This window comes from Rhea pennata, chromosome 1, assembly GCF_028389875.1.
Source record: "Rhea pennata isolate bPtePen1 chromosome 1, bPtePen1.pri, whole genome shotgun sequence".
Lineage (NCBI taxonomy): Eukaryota > Metazoa > Chordata > Aves > Rheiformes > Rheidae > Rhea > Rhea pennata.
The window spans coordinates 22,068,362-22,082,503 of NC_084663.1; the positions used below are offsets into that span (position 1 = coordinate 22,068,362).

The 14,142-nt window shown below is 35.0% G+C and overlaps 1 protein-coding gene across 6 annotated transcripts in view; it reads right to left on the bottom strand.

Annotated features, from left to right (window-relative positions):
• LOC134144256 (mitogen-activated protein kinase 11) overlaps nt 1–14,142 on the bottom strand; it is a 38,105-nt gene that overhangs the window by 12,568 nt on the left and 11,395 nt on the right. For 2 of the 6 annotated variants that reach the window (XM_062583044.1, XM_062583052.1), the window contains exons 2-9: nt 9,811–9,940; nt 8,790–8,848; nt 7,530–7,641; nt 5,209–5,238; nt 5,014–5,061; nt 2,449–2,563; nt 2,261–2,332; nt 530–609 (exon numbers count right to left, since the gene is read on the bottom strand). In XM_062583044.1, coding sequence (XP_062439028.1) covers nt 530–609; nt 2,261–2,332; nt 2,449–2,563; nt 5,014–5,061; nt 5,209–5,238; nt 7,530–7,641; nt 8,790–8,848; nt 9,811–9,940 — 646 coding nt within the window. Of the gene's footprint in view, nt 1–529; nt 610–2,260; nt 2,333–2,448; nt 2,564–5,013; nt 5,062–5,208; nt 5,239–7,529; nt 7,642–8,789; nt 8,849–9,810; nt 9,941–10,885; nt 10,923–13,308; nt 13,407–14,142 lie in introns of those variants that run through there. The other 4 variants (XM_062583062.1, XM_062583069.1, XM_062583083.1 and 1 more) reach the window with 4 other exon arrangements.

Sequence of the window (14,142 nt, forward strand, 5' to 3'; positions counted from 1 at the left end):
ACACGAAAGCAGAGCTCACACAAGCATTCAGAGAGATGAATGAGTATCAATTTCAAATTAGCAATCTAAATAAGAGCACTCATGCAGAACAAACAGTTTTTGATTCCAATATATCTGGTTACATCCCTCACAAGGATGAAAAGTGCAAAAATTAAAGCGATAACAGATTTAATAACAACAATATTATGCTCTGAGCTAAACAGTTGTTCGAATTTTTATTTTTTTATTTTAAAGATAACAGAAAAATAAAAGATCATCAGGACCAACTGCAAAGCTCCTGTAAAAAACTGAGAACATAAGAACAAGTATCAAAATTAATACAGCTGATAGTCAAGGAATTTGGATATCTCTAAAAGGAGTATTTTTTTTTGAATAGTGTCATTCTAGACACAGCAAAAAAGAGAGGATTTTAAAGTGTTTGCTCATGTCCATATCAGAATATCCAAGTAATACTACCAATGACATACAGTGTTAATTAGAGAAAGGAACAATGAAAAAATCAGTTAACTGAATGAAGCTGGGAACTCACATGTTCTGATGATATCTTCTTCAGAAGTTCAGAACTGGGAGTACCTACAACTTCCATTATTCTTTTTAGCTGATCAATATCTACATTATTTCAGGAAAATTAAAGGAAAATTTAAAAAGAATAAATAGCAGACAATCCCTCTGGGTTTAAACAATTCACGATACTGTTAAAACGTTTAAGCTAGTAAGCAACACAACCACATCATTGTTCATGGAACTGTATCAGTTCATACCTGCTGAAGTCTAGTCCTAGAGTATCAGATTCTCTATTACACTATATGCATCTCTATCTGGTGTGCCTATCTGTGGAAAAAAATGCGTATAAAATATTGCTGCCCTCTCCTAGCTCCCAATTCAACGTATTCATAAACTTAGTTTTAATTGCACACTTATGTTGCGGTGGTCTGAATGATTTCTGAAGAATAGTCTTACATATTATAGCAAATCAGGCTAGATTATTGACCTCAGGTCTGTTAAGTGGAAAATTCCCATTTGGTAGATTTTACATCTATTTTGTATCACTTTCAAGTAAAAAACTTTAAAAATGCACATTTGTCATTGTCATATGTGACCTGCATTACATTTTTCCTAGAGACTCAAGGTTATTTTTATAGCTTTAATTAAGTTGATGCAATCATGTAATTGTAGACAACATTTTAGAATAGCAAAAGTATCTTATTTCAGGAAGCATAGATTTACTGTTTTTCTAAATACAACATAGTTATCATGTAATCAAACACTCTAAAGCTTAGTCATCATCCATATGATGAACATCTGAGTAATGCCTGTGGTTACTGTAGAGGCTAATAAGGACGAGCACAACACACAGGTCAGCGGGGATACAAAGTCCTCAGTCCACTGTGTTAACAGTTTTTCAGAAATTCTAATGTCATGTTGTTTTGTACCTGTCAATGTCTGAGTTTTAGCATAATGTTAGCTTTTTGGGGAGGGAGGGGTGAGGTTCAGAGTAGTAAGAAAAGTCAATATTCAGTACAGTAGAATGTGCCTTTGTTTGCCATATTAAGAGCTTTCCTCCTCTGATTCAACCGTTTCCTCATTCTTCATTATCTATTTTTCTTCATTTTTATTATTTTTCTGTTCTCCTGAGCAACTAATGTTTCTTTCCCCCTCTGCACCCCTCACTCCTGTCAGCATAGGAAATGCCAATGGAATTCACTGACACTCCAGCACGGACCACAGAGGAGTACAGAAGAAAAGAGAGCACTCTGTTGCTTTTATGGAATATCAGAAACTGCTGGCTCTTTTTTTCTATAATAGGACACAATATGCCTAGTAATTCACTTACTATTTAAAAGTTTATTTGTTTAGATCCTAGGAACCTTTGAGCCTGAAAGAGTCCTTTAAAAAAATTATATTTATTAGCTGATCCAAAAATACTACCTTTTCTCTGCTTCATTTTTAATGTATGTCATTTCAGTAAGATATACACACATGGATGAAATCTATTCTGCTGTAACGAGGCTATTATTTAAATACCAGACACAAAATAAACAGTAAATGTAATTTATTGTTGTTTTGGAACATCTGTTACTGTTTTTTTCCTACCAATTGGTCTCATCCTCAATTGTCATAACACCAAAAGTCTTGCAAAAATTGCTTTTTCTGAAAGTTTGTTACCTGAAAGACATTTCTATAGACACTTCAGTCATCAGAAAACAGGAAGAACTAGACAATTTGCATTTTATATAGCTGCATTTTATGTAAAGGATACAATCATTTCCTGGAAATAGGGCCTTCCCTTTCAAAAGCTCTGCCATAATGCATCCAACAGACCAGATGTCAACTGCCAAAAACCAGACAGAAATAGGTATGAGGAATGACAGAGATCACTGAACAGAGTTGCCGCTTAAGTTTATAACTATATCCAGCTGAAGCAAAATGAAATCTTTATAAATTTACCTGTTTGATTGTAGTGCATCCAGTTTAACATAATTTCTGGAGCTCTGTACCATCTTGTTGCAACATACCCAGTCATTTCATCATCAGTTTGCCGAGCTAAACCAAAGTCTAAAATCTACATAATGAAAAAAAAATTATATCAAGAAAGTCCCTTGTTAATTTTGTTAATAGGAACTGACTCTCTCCATTGTTTACTTCTGAGTTTATCCAGGAGTCCAAGTACCTCACTTTCAGTGAAGTAAAACTGCAAAATTCTATGGAGGACCTTATCTGCTTGCCCTGCTGTGTGTAGTCTGTGGGTCTACCAGAGACACTCCCAAAGTGAGGGATCTAGCTGTGAATACATGACTATAATGCCGAGAAAGTTTGCCATCTAAGATAAACTCTACTTTATTCCTCAAGCTCAATTTTCCTCTGGCATTCATTTGCTAAAAATAAGCACCATTGCTATAAGATGAAACATTATCAAGTGGGAACATTTGTGTAAAATGCCAACTCCAAATGCTGCTAGCCATAACATTTAAAGACAACACAAGCTAATCACAAATCCCCAGAAGTTCTGTTGATTCCCTCTCATATTTAAGTATTGCTACATACAAGTAACATTTACTCAAACTGTACATCATTCTGATGACACTAGGAGAGAAACATATATCCGACGTAACAAGGTACATTTAAATCACATACCATCTGTTTTCAATAGAACCCCCCACTGTGAAACAACAAAAGAGTTCTGTTTAAATACATATATTAGTCATACGCTTGATGGCAAAATGTCACCCTCCATATGCTCTCCTTTGCCAAGTTTGCATTGATAGGAAGTTTCAATTATTTTTTTCTGCTCATTTCTTCATCTTCTATTTTTTGATTAGTCTATAACCTACCAATTACAGAGCTAAACTTAACTTTGAGAGATACTGTTGTAAAAGTGTACCATCTAAGTGTACCATCTTCAGAGCTGCTCATTAAGTCAGTCATCTGAAATATTTAATTCACATTTCTATTTCAAAAGATGCTAAGATCAATCACAACCTCCTGATGGGATCCAGTATTATTTATTAAGCTGATAGCAAATCAGCTTAATTGGGAGCAAGACAATTTTGAGACCATCATTCAAAATTGCTCGGTTATAATCCAATTTAAAGATATAAAAACCTTCACGGAAAATATTAAGGTTAATACCTTTACTTTTAATACACTATAAAAGTATTATTTCTTAAATAAGCAAAAAAAAATGAGGCAAAAAGCATAATTGCTTGAAACTAATACTAATATCCTTATTCTAAGGTGGCTTTCAGCAATATTTTTCTTTAATAGCTGATCCCTTCTATCAACTGTGTACACACACACATGTGCGCATGCACACACACACACATTTTTTCTTTTTGCCTCTATATAATGTCTGGTTATATAGTGGAAATATCCACTAGTTTGTTCCATTAGAAGAAAAATTTGGTACCACAGGATGCAAAACTATATATATATAAGCAAAGTAAACAACAATGTGAGAAATTAAGAAAGGATGTGAACAGACAAAATAATAGGAAAAAAAAAAGATTAAAGTCTCCTTTACTTCCAGTACAAAATACAAGAAACATTTTTGAAGTGAATGATGAGACCCTCATGACCCATAAAATTTCACAGATGCTGAACATACACGCATGAAAACATTAAAGGGATAATTATGAAACTTGCTGAGCATCTGCAACTGTCACTAAAACAAACAATCAGGAAATACAGTTCCTTAGCATGGATCAGGATTAGTCGCAGAGACTAACTGCACTTTTCTTACCAGTATTGTGATTTTCCACTGATCTCATAACATTTGAATTTTTTTCTTAAATCCTTTGCTGCTAGAATAAAGTTTGTATCAGAATCCCACTCACAGACAGGAAGATGTTTCTGGCTGTCATAGAGAAATGCTGAACTTCTCACTTTTTAAACATAAAGACTCCAAATGCTAGAAGATAATTCTTCCTTCCCTAGATGCTCATTCTTATTCCATAATATCGTATCATACAGATACAGAGAGGTATGCGTTTATATAGACATAGACATTACGGTAGTATTTGAGAAGTGTGGATTATAGCTTGGGTTGTTTCTTTTTTTACTTCCTCTAACTGGTAATATAATTGACAATATTGGTATCTTCTTTTCCTCACATCACTATTTAATTTAGTTTGTGTGTTCTGTAGAAATAAATGAAAGTTACTAGGTTGCTTCATATAAACAATGCAAACATAGATACATATCACAGGTAAAAATTTCAAGGTATACTCAGTTGATGCACTCCTCATGGGCCAAATTATTAGCCTAAGTACCCTCTGTGAGGAAGTAGAGTTGAGCATTTTGCAAAGATATTTGTTTCAACAATAAATTAACTTAATATTTGGGAGAAAACACATGTTCATGGAAATGTTTTTTCTACGCCAGGTGAGCAAGCAACAGTAACAAATAGATGAAATTAATTGAATAAGAAATAAAAATGCAAACTAATGCTTTCTCAGAAAACTACCAGCTTGAGAGCTATTACAACATTCATCATCATAATAGCATGACTCCTACCCTCAATTCACAGTCTTCATTTACAGCTAGGTTACTGGGCTTCAGATCCTGTACCAGAATAAACAAACAGAGTTGGTCAGATACTATTTTAACCTTTAAAGCACATGATAGCAGTGTCTTAATAACACACTCACTTTAATAACACATGGAGGGACATGCTCCATTCATTTTTATTATAGCAATGAGTGAACTCACCCGGTGGATGATTCCAGCTGAGTGAATATACTGTCAAACAAAGAGGGGAAAAAATGTAAAATTTGAAGTTAGAAGTGAAAGGAGACATAAGTCGCTTGATCTGTTTTTTTGCTCTTGAAGCTGATGGTTTTATATCCAGAATGGAGGCGCACCACATTTTCAGGGCAAACAGACATGACTATCTTCAAAACCTACTTGTTTTCCCCTACCTAAGCCTAGATATTTCAAGAGAGGTAACCCTGAACACTGAATTCTCTCATAAAAAATTGCACTTGCAGTAATTCTTTTTGTCAAAAGTTTCATTTCAATTTGAAATTTATTCCTGTCTGGATATCCATTATTATATCTGGATGTCTATTTTGATCAGCTAGTCTCTCAGTGAGCCAGTGGCCTCAGTACTGGCAGTACTGACTTCTAGATGATAAAAGTCATCTTCCCATACTACGAACACTTGTAAAATTTCAGTGTCCTCCCCATTCAGAATGCAGTGAGAAATATTCACACCTCTGGATAAATTAGCGGCCAGAAAACCCATCTAGGTCACAGCGTTGCTTCAAGGTTACTTCAAAAGAGGAACCTTAAGTAGCATTTAATGTCTCTGCTATTTTATATAAAACACAACAATTCAAATAGAAATTGAGAAAAACTTCCTCTATGATAGCCTATAGTCAACTTGTTAGGATTAGGAGATAGCTCATCGAAAGTTTTACTGACAACAAAGATCAGTAAGACCTCTAAAACATTCACTTCTGTTAATGTGAATTTAACTTTTTTTTTAAACTTTTTTTTTCTTTTAGAAGCAGTGTATGCAAAACTTGTTAAACAAAAAACAATGACATTCTTCTCATTCCATAACTATGCACTGTTTATCAAAAGGTCAAGATACCCTTAAATGTTTTTCACAATAGCTGTAACCCTAAGAAACCTTGTACCAGCTAGTTCAGAAACTACTGAAACTACTGGATTTCAGGTTAATGATTCATGTGCTATGACAGCTTTTTCTGCAGGACCTGAAGTCTGTGTTGAATACTGCTGAACACCTACACCAGTGAGTCCAAAGCTTACTCAGGTATGTAAGCACAAGCTTATAACGATTGCAGCACAGATGAAAAAACAGGAGTTACCTATGATCAAATGCTCTCCAACTAATGAGACACAATAAATTCAGGACTGCAAACCACATAATTAATTCTAAAATCTATCTTTCTATGTAAGCTGTTAATTTGAGTAAATGAGACAAAGCAATTAAGGGTTCAGTTCTGCAATCCTTTCACTAAAATCTGCACTTAAAATTGACAGAATCACATGCACAAATAAGAACTATTTTCTCATGCACCAGATGACTTGCTCAAAACCATGCAGTAAGTCTATTTCACAGCCATAATTTACCACAGCTTTCTTTCAAACGTACATATATCTTCTATGACTAAGACACTGCACACTGAAACGTGAACAACTAAAGCAGCTGATCCCTAACTCTGTTTTCCTTTTGCTTACGCCTAGGAAAAAAATATCAGCATTGGTCTGAAAAAAATGCTTATCACCAAGTACTGGGAAGCATTTTCTACATCACCTCGTGATTATAGACACTCGTATGTTTAATTTCAGCAAAATGATATACATACATTAAATCTTTAGGAAGAAAATTTTGCTAGAATATCATTGCCTGTATTATCTGTTGCATAGATATTAATGGATATGATTAAAGGGAACAATGACTTTAGAAGCAGTGTAAATTCTATGTGATAGTGTGTAATATTGTACATTGCTAGGATAAACTTCCACAAGTGTTCTAAAAAAACACAACTAACTTGGTTCTCTCTCTACTCATCTGATGCTTTGCAAAAATCAGCATTGTAGTTTTTCAGACTGACTAGCATCTTCCAAAGCAGGAACATGAATTACTTGCCATACCACATTTCAGACATTTACCCTGTTCATGAGCAGGTACTGAAAAATTTTCTGAAGTATGTGAAATTTATAAAACACATACTGTGTGCTATAGGACACGTTCACTTGAGATATCACATAAGCAGCGCTTCTCCTTCAATAATAGCTTGAATAGAAAATGATCTAAAGTTAATCGTCACGGAGATTGTTCACGTGCATTGTGCATGTAAAACCCCAAGTCTGCAAGTGTTTATCTCTGGTTAAAAAAAGAATCTGATCATTTCTGAAATGATTACTGCTGATAAAAGAAAACACAAATATCTGTGTACTCTTAACGCACAAACAAAAGCCTTTAAGTACTGTCACTGCAATGAACCAATCATTACTACATTTTGGTTGCTGAGTCTAAAATCCTTACATTCAGCCAGTACCTTAAGACCTCGAAGCAACTGATATATGAGAAACTGTATATGATCATCCGTTAACTTCTGGCACTTCACAATATTGTTCAGGTCAGCACCCATTAAATTTGTCACAAGATATCTGTGAAAATAAAATACATACCCCACAGAACAAAACGAAGAAACACACTTTGTTTAAGATTGGTAGAAGGTAAATTCCAAAAAAAACCTCCTAAGAGTAACTACTCAGTTTTGTGTGGATTCCTATTCTGTTTACTAGTAACATATGGTTTATTTCCTTCCAGTCAGCTATGATTTTAATATTGAAATTTAATGTCTTCAATATTGAAATCAGCTATGAGCTGATATTATGAAAAAGAAAAATCCTGCTTACACATTAACAACTTTTATCTATGTTTTCTCAATAACGTACTACAGCAGTGAGGGGAGAACGTACCATGTTTTGAGATAAATAGGTAGCCTCAACCTATATAAAAGTGGAAGCCTGAGATACCTAAATGACAGATATTGTAAGGTCCTGGAATATCTGGTGATGTAGATTAACATGGGATCAATTGAAATAAGAGTACTTTAACTCCCTTCACCCCAACTGGAAGTTTTATTTTTTGACCTGTTTTGCAGAAACATCAATTCTCTTCCAAAGGAATTTGGTAGTACAAAAGCATGCACCTACCAGTCCCAATTCTCATTGTTTAATTTCGCTCCACTGAGTCAAAGTGATTTTGGCCACTAATTTCCATGGAGCCAAAAAAATATTAGTTAGTATTACATCTGCTAAACTGTTAACCTAACTGCTTATACCAGATGACAAAAACAGCTCAAAATAAATGGTATGTGTGAGTAACATGAACAGAAAACTAGCCCCAGAACAATCAGGAACCTAGTTTAAATTCACCTTGTCTAAATAAACTAATAGAATACTTTCCTGCATTTCTGAACTATCTAATCTAGCTGTGAAAAAAATAATCTACTGCTGACACATAGTTGAATTTAAGAAGCTTTAAATTTATTGGCATTTATGCAACATCAAACCATTCACCAGGTACCTATAGTCTTTTTACTGATCATTAAAAAAGGTACTAAAATGAGATCCACCCTTCTGCTTTCCTGTTTGTGGAAAAGCTGCATAAAGGCATATTGGGGTTCTTTGCACAAAGCCAATCTTAGCTTTAAATGTATTAGAAAAGAATGTGCTTCTTTTTAAAATTAGAGCGGTACTATCCCTATTTACTTATGAAGTAGTCAAAACGATTTTCAAATGTTACTTACACTTCATTAAAATTTTCTATTGATGTTGCAGGAGTGAAAACATCTAGTAATCCAATAACCTGAAAGACAAGTGAATTGCCATTTTATTTTCAGAAATACTTAACACATGTATAACTAGTATTAACAGTGCTTAGAATTTTTGGCATGAAACTTACAAACATATGACATATGATCATATTCTGGAAACTTAGTAAAACCAGTAAAACAGGTAGTTTGCCCAAGGATAGACTGAGTATCTTCATGACCAATTAAAAAATATATATTAATTACAAAAAGTAAAACATGGCTTCAGACAATCATAAATCAAGACAGGAAATGTAATTTTTCACTACAGGAAAAGTTGGTACATTGTTTGTACAGCTGTTATACTTAAGATTATGTGCAATTTCACAGGTTTTCTTGTTCTGCTCTTAACTTTTTTAGTATCCTTTCTCCAGGATATTTTTCAATCCACTATATTATACTCTGGCCTCAGCTCAGTAAGTTACTTTTAAGCAGATGGATAATTCCATTGAAATCAACTAGTTGTGACACTAGTTGTGTACTTAGGCAAGTACAGAGTTATTTGGAGCCTGCAGTTTTCCTATCTTTCGTCTAGATTAACAGGTGAATTGTAAGAAAAGTATTTCATATTGTCATGAATTTATTTGAGAGTATTTGCCCTTAATTTCTCAACAGAATCCAAATTCAGCAAAAGCAGGTTTGAGGTATTTTTCCTGGACTGATGTATCAATAACATCCAATAGTAGAGAGCAGAACACTGTAGTTTAGTTAGAGAAGAGTAGGACCACTTGCTTTGGACTTCATTAGCTGGATCTTCAAGATCCAATCAGATCATTTTTCAGTAAAAAGGCAGCCTTTCCAACGACTTCTCTAAAGGTAGCTGGGTCCAGGTATCTTGGGCAGTCAGAAGAGAGTTGTATATACTTATCTAAAAGGATTGTACTTAATTGAAAATTAAGTCTATTTCACAAGCTTTCATCATAAAAATCAGAAGGAAAAGAACTAACTTTTCACTTACGTTTTCATGCTTCATGTGCTTAAGTAATCTAAGCTCTCGATATGTCCTCCTTGCGTGAATTAGAGACTGAAAAGGTCTTGAAAGCTTTTTTACTGCCACCTTCTGTCTCGTTTTGGTATCAAAAGCTGAACTACAAGAAAAAAAGAAAGCTATATTGAAAGCATGTTCTAGGCACGCATTTCAAAGCCCTCCATGGCCTAAACATCCTGAAGTTCAGTGGAGAAACTTAAAACACTGTTGGCGATTTGTACTGTCTCCTTTGCCCATTATTTACATTTTAACTAACAGATTGCAACTAGGAGAGCTAGTCAGCAATTCAACTATAGTTCCCATGTTTTTCACTAGCAAATTACTATTGCTTATTATAATATTCAGGAACCCCCAAGGTAATCATTCCCCATTTGTTCGGGAAACTAACTATTCTTTGGAATTAGCATCGTTAATACAGGTCTAGCCTCCCTCTCCAAATCAAGACTCTTTGGGAATACTAGATTCAAATTGTGGGTTTTAGTGAACAACTTAAAGCCTTTAATAATTAGAAGAATGCTGCCATTGTAGACACAATTAATAGCAATAGCAATTAATATATATGTAGCAATATTAATTATGTCTAGTGAACATTTGCTTGCTCTAGGATCATGCCATAAGCATGGTATCACATTAGAATCTTGACAGAGCCAAGACCATACACATTTCCTCAGGAAATACGAGTAACAAATGAACAACAGATACACGTCATGAACTTTAGCCCACAGATCCTGTGGAACATAGCACGTGCTTAACTTTGTACAAATGGAAATGCCCCTCTGAAGAAGACATTAAGTATAGATGTGCGCCTATTTGCACAAAAAGGCAGACCATTTTTCTGGACATTAGAAAGGCATGACAAGTGTAGTAAGCCACAAATAAATACTGCCTTTATGTAGCACAGGAATAAAAATGATGCCTCTATATTTTACTCCATGGCACTACAACATACATTTCTAAAAAGATTCAGTTAGCTACCTTCTCTCATTAAGAAAATAATTCCTTTAATTATTTCCCATTACATTAACATTTAAATCAATTAAAGTACCTGTAAAATTCTCTGTTTTAAGTGTGGATAACACAATCTGCAATTGCAAGCAACAGCATTAGCAAGTAGAGATGAACCTTCACATGTTTATCTGGCAGAAACCTTTTATGGAGTTATAAAACATTGAAAATTAAATAACATAAAAATTGCAACCAGTGTAGGATGACAATAGTTGACAGTAACTGGATGTTATTAACTGCTTATTATTAGTGTTTTAGACACTCTTGAACACTGTGGTAAGAGACACCTGCTAGAGATAAAAAGCATACATGTTACTGGGAGTAATTCCTAAACTAATACATTGATCCTGTAACCAGCTTCACGTTGGTGGCCCCTGCACATACTTGGTGCTTTACTAAAATCATGGAGAGACAAGTGAAGAGCAGAGAAGAGCATCTGCAGACAGTTGAAGACTAAGAATTGTTTCTAAATGAGAAGTAACAAATGGGTAATAAAAACAGAATGACATTCAAAAGATGATCATGACCCAGTTATCCTAGAATTCACTAAATCTCTGAGAAGGCCAATGCAGAGCATAATGCAGCAATGTTTTATTAGATAAAAACAGAGTAAGAGGAAGTATATTTAATCAACAAGTTTTTTGCAGGCACCATGGAAGGTGTGAGTCACTCACGAGATAAATGAAATAGATAAGCAGATTACTTAGCTAGTTTCTTGCAAACATCAAATAAGTGGATCTTCAAGGAAGTTTTAAAGGCATAGAAGGTTGTGGCTTTGCAGAACACCTCAGGAATGGCATGCTCTGAGCAGAAGAAAGCAAGCATACAAAGTGGCAGGAGAAGATTGGTATCACTCTGAGGAATGCATGGACGGGATATGATAAAGAGACTTGTTCTGACATAGGGTTGGAACACAGGACATGAGCACACAGTTCTCAAACAGGTGGAGAACTTCAAGGAATGAATGGTGTAAGATATCTCTATTGTAAATTCTTCTCAAGTTTCACTTGACTGGCCACAGAGACAACATGAAGGTTGCACAAATAAGTCTGAAGGAATAAGAAGGAAGACAGCGCCTCACAATTAATATAACAAAGAGTAGATATAATTGTATGTGTGTTATCCTGGCCAACAAAGCCAATGGAAAGCACCACAGGTCTCAGAAACACCAACTCTCTACATATATTAAAGCTTTTTTTTTTTTTTTTTTTTTTTTCCCCAGTGAGAAAGGAAATGTTTGTACAGGCAAATAAGTAACATTGCCCACCACAGCCGCCTGTGCTCAACATCTCAACTCTGCTGGTAATTCACAAGTTTTCCTACTCATCCTTGCACTGGTTTATGAAATACTGTGTATAAACAAGACTAGAATGAATTAGGTTTTAAATCCCATTATCATGATAAACATCCTTCCTCTCCCACTTCTAAGGTCAAACGTAGGTTTTAGTAGTTTAAAAACTGTTTATCTTTTAGATGGACTGCTTTTTACTCTCCATATGACTCAGGGCTGCAAAGCTTTCACATGGTATAAAGCACTGTTTTTAGCTTCAGTAATTCTTATGACAACAGCTCTTCAGATTCAGGACGGAAGTAAATCAGGAGAGAGGAAAAAAAACAAAAGCAAAAAAACAAAAAAACCAGCAACTCAAGTTCTGGGAAGTCTAATGAGAAATCATGAATCTAAGCTGAACAGGCCAGGAGTGGACTTTAAATGAGCTCCTTCACAGTCAAGAAACTGTACTGAAGAATAATCAGTCAACCCCTTCAAGTTTTTTCTTTGTCTGGCTTTCCATCATGACAATCTAAATTATTAATACTGAAACATTCAAAAATAAAGATTTCATTAACCTCTTCCTTTGTTCCATTCAAGAACGAATTGCATCTGTGACATCTCTGCTACTACCTGTGGTCACTTTTCACAAGCAGCATTGCCTGCATTCCTCCCTTCCCTGTGTGGAATTACATGTTTGCTCTTATTTCAGACTGAGTCTCTCCCTTTTCCTATTATATCTATCATCATAGCTGCAATCTGAGTTGTCTCCTGAATCCCTCATAGTTGCCTGAGTAAATTGTTAGGTCATGGGATTAACTGTTTCCCCTTCCGTGTGATTTGCTTGTCCTTTAGACAGGAAATAGCACATCTATAGCCCTGGATAGCACATCTCTGACTCCAATCACGGGAATTCTATGGGCCTGCCTGTGTTTAGCAGCTACACAAACCCTTTCTTTGGGGGCCTATGAGACCAGTCACAGAGTAAAATGATTCAAAACAGCTTCTTCAAAACATGCTGCTTAACCAGTTAAAGGCATGCTGTTATTAAGAAAAGGTGTTAGAGACCCTCACCTTCCCTTACCCTGCATTATACTCAACTCGCATACTCCCTACTGCTAAACTAAAACTGGAGGGTTTCTGTTGGTCTCCTGGTATTTGCACCGTCTCACAAACAACTGCTGACAACTTACAGCTCCTTCCTCTTTTGCAAGGCATTTTCTACTGCTGTGAGTCCTTCGGAGCACAGGCTTCAGCTCTGGTAAAATAGTTGTGTAACACTGACTTACACCTGCAAATAAAATCATCCTTTTAATGATTCAGCTATTGTTTTCTAAGTTTCTTTAAAATTACTTATTCTAGGGTGTCTTTCTTCCTAATTATTACTTTACCTCATGTAGCTGGACAGAACAGTACTACGTAAATAAACTTTGATGATTATAAAAGGCGTATCAACTCCTATCTCTATTCTTTACTACTAGCATTTCATTTGTTGTAGGCAGTGATAATAAAAAAAACTTGTAAAATTGCATATTATCATTTAGCATTTCTGATTTACTATAGAGCAGTATGCTCTAATGCCTCAGTAGTAAACGGGAACACCACTTTAGATAGAATTCATATCGTAATTTAAAAAAACCCACAATTCTTACTATTTTCTTATTTTACAAGAAAAAACTTTGTAATAGTCTTAGTGTCAGATTTTATGGATATGCTCATTCTTGATCTAGAACCCTGGGCAGTTACGACAGACATTTTTGCTGTCCAAGTAAGATAAAGGATGAAACAGCCATTACTCTACTTACAGTGATTTTTGACACATCAGAGGACTTTGCTTAGTGTAATTTTCAGTCATCGCGTAAATTAGACAGATTTTTTTAATGTTATCAACTCCTGCATTTAATATTTCTATTAATGTTCCACTAGATGAAATAACAATCTCTACTCACTATCTGGTACACATTCTACCAGTCCCCAAGGTTTCAGAGAAAATTTTGAGCTTAGGAAGCTAATGCAGTCCAAAATGT